Here is a 1,164-nt window from a genome sequence, read left to right as displayed (position 1 = left end):
CGAAGAGTCAAAGTCAACGAAACGCCGCAAGAAATCTCAAGATAAGATTAGTACTCGAGAGAACGACGCTGACAATATAGAAAGTAACGTTATTGGCTTGGTGGAGAGGAAACGGCTCTTGCTTGCTGCTCCGGCGGCGAGTAAACGGCGATCTCTGTTTCTCCGACAGCTTGCTTCTGGCAAATCACAACTCAGGAACAAATCTCTCGTCAGAACTATCGGCAAGGTAATTAATTACTATATCTTTAATTATACTATCTACCTACCTACTCCACTTATAATTTTGTAATTTTAATTAATCCTCGACTACTCTCTGTTTTAATTGCTCATTCAGACATGGCGTAAAACAATGGAAGGAGCTTCTAGAGTTTTCATCGAGAAGCATTATAACAGACACAGGCGTCTCATCAACGACGTCGTTTAGAATTCTTCAACCTTTTTATTTTTTTGTTTTTTTCTTTAATTACATTTTGTCCCACTATTATTTTACATTCGTTTGTATTATTCTCACGTTTAGTATTTACATCTTTCTGTCTTCTTTTTTTACTTTTAAGGCAAATCACTTTCATGGTTAATTTTTTTTTTGTAAAGATTCTATCCCAAATTTAAGTTTGTATTTTATAATGTCAGAACCAAACAAACTCTAGCAATAATCAGCACACTATCTTTAGATGAATAAAACCTTTATATATTTTAAAAATAAAGGAATTGTCCGGAAAAAAAAAAAACGAAACCCTTTGTTCTTTTAACCAGCATAGAATTATAAAAAACAAAGAAATCAGATACAACATGGAATCTCTCATAACAATTTATTTTACCAAAAGAAAGGCATAAACAAAGCAGAATAAACAAGTCTATCGTCACCGGGGCGTTTAGCATGCCAACAAACTTAAAAGCATTTTTTGTGAACAATGGCCGGTCCATATTCTTCATAGTCAGCCTTAGTTATCCACTCCTACAATATAGAAGACATCACATACTTAAACATTAACAAACACCGGACCCCAATAATTAATAGACGTATTTGAAAACAATTATATTAATTTATTATTGTGTTTTTTTTTTAATACCTGTTGAAAGGAAGATAGAGAAGCCAAAATGGAGCCTCCAACCCAAACACTATATTTCCTCTCTGGAGGAGCCACAACCCTAATCTTCACGTTA

The 1,164-nt window shown here is 33.9% G+C and overlaps 1 protein-coding gene across 1 annotated transcript; it reads left to right on the top strand.

Moving 5' to 3' along the window:
- Window positions 1-4: 4 nt before the first annotated feature.
- On the top strand, window positions 5-624 carry LOC104774354 (the record flags this gene model as incomplete). Its single annotated transcript, XM_010498985.1, has 2 exons — window positions 5-226; window positions 335-624. Coding segments are annotated over 2 exons (312 nt in total), but the record flags the coding sequence as incomplete, so codon positions are not given.
- Window positions 625-1,164: the final 540 nt, after the last annotated feature.

The sequence above is a fragment of the Camelina sativa genome, unplaced genomic scaffold (assembly GCF_000633955.1).
Source record: "Camelina sativa cultivar DH55 unplaced genomic scaffold, Cs unpScaffold02553, whole genome shotgun sequence".
Classification (NCBI taxonomy): domain Eukaryota; kingdom Viridiplantae; phylum Streptophyta; class Magnoliopsida; order Brassicales; family Brassicaceae; genus Camelina; species Camelina sativa.
Note: the sequence above shows the minus strand (reverse complement) of the source record. Positions and strands in the feature narration are given on the sequence as shown.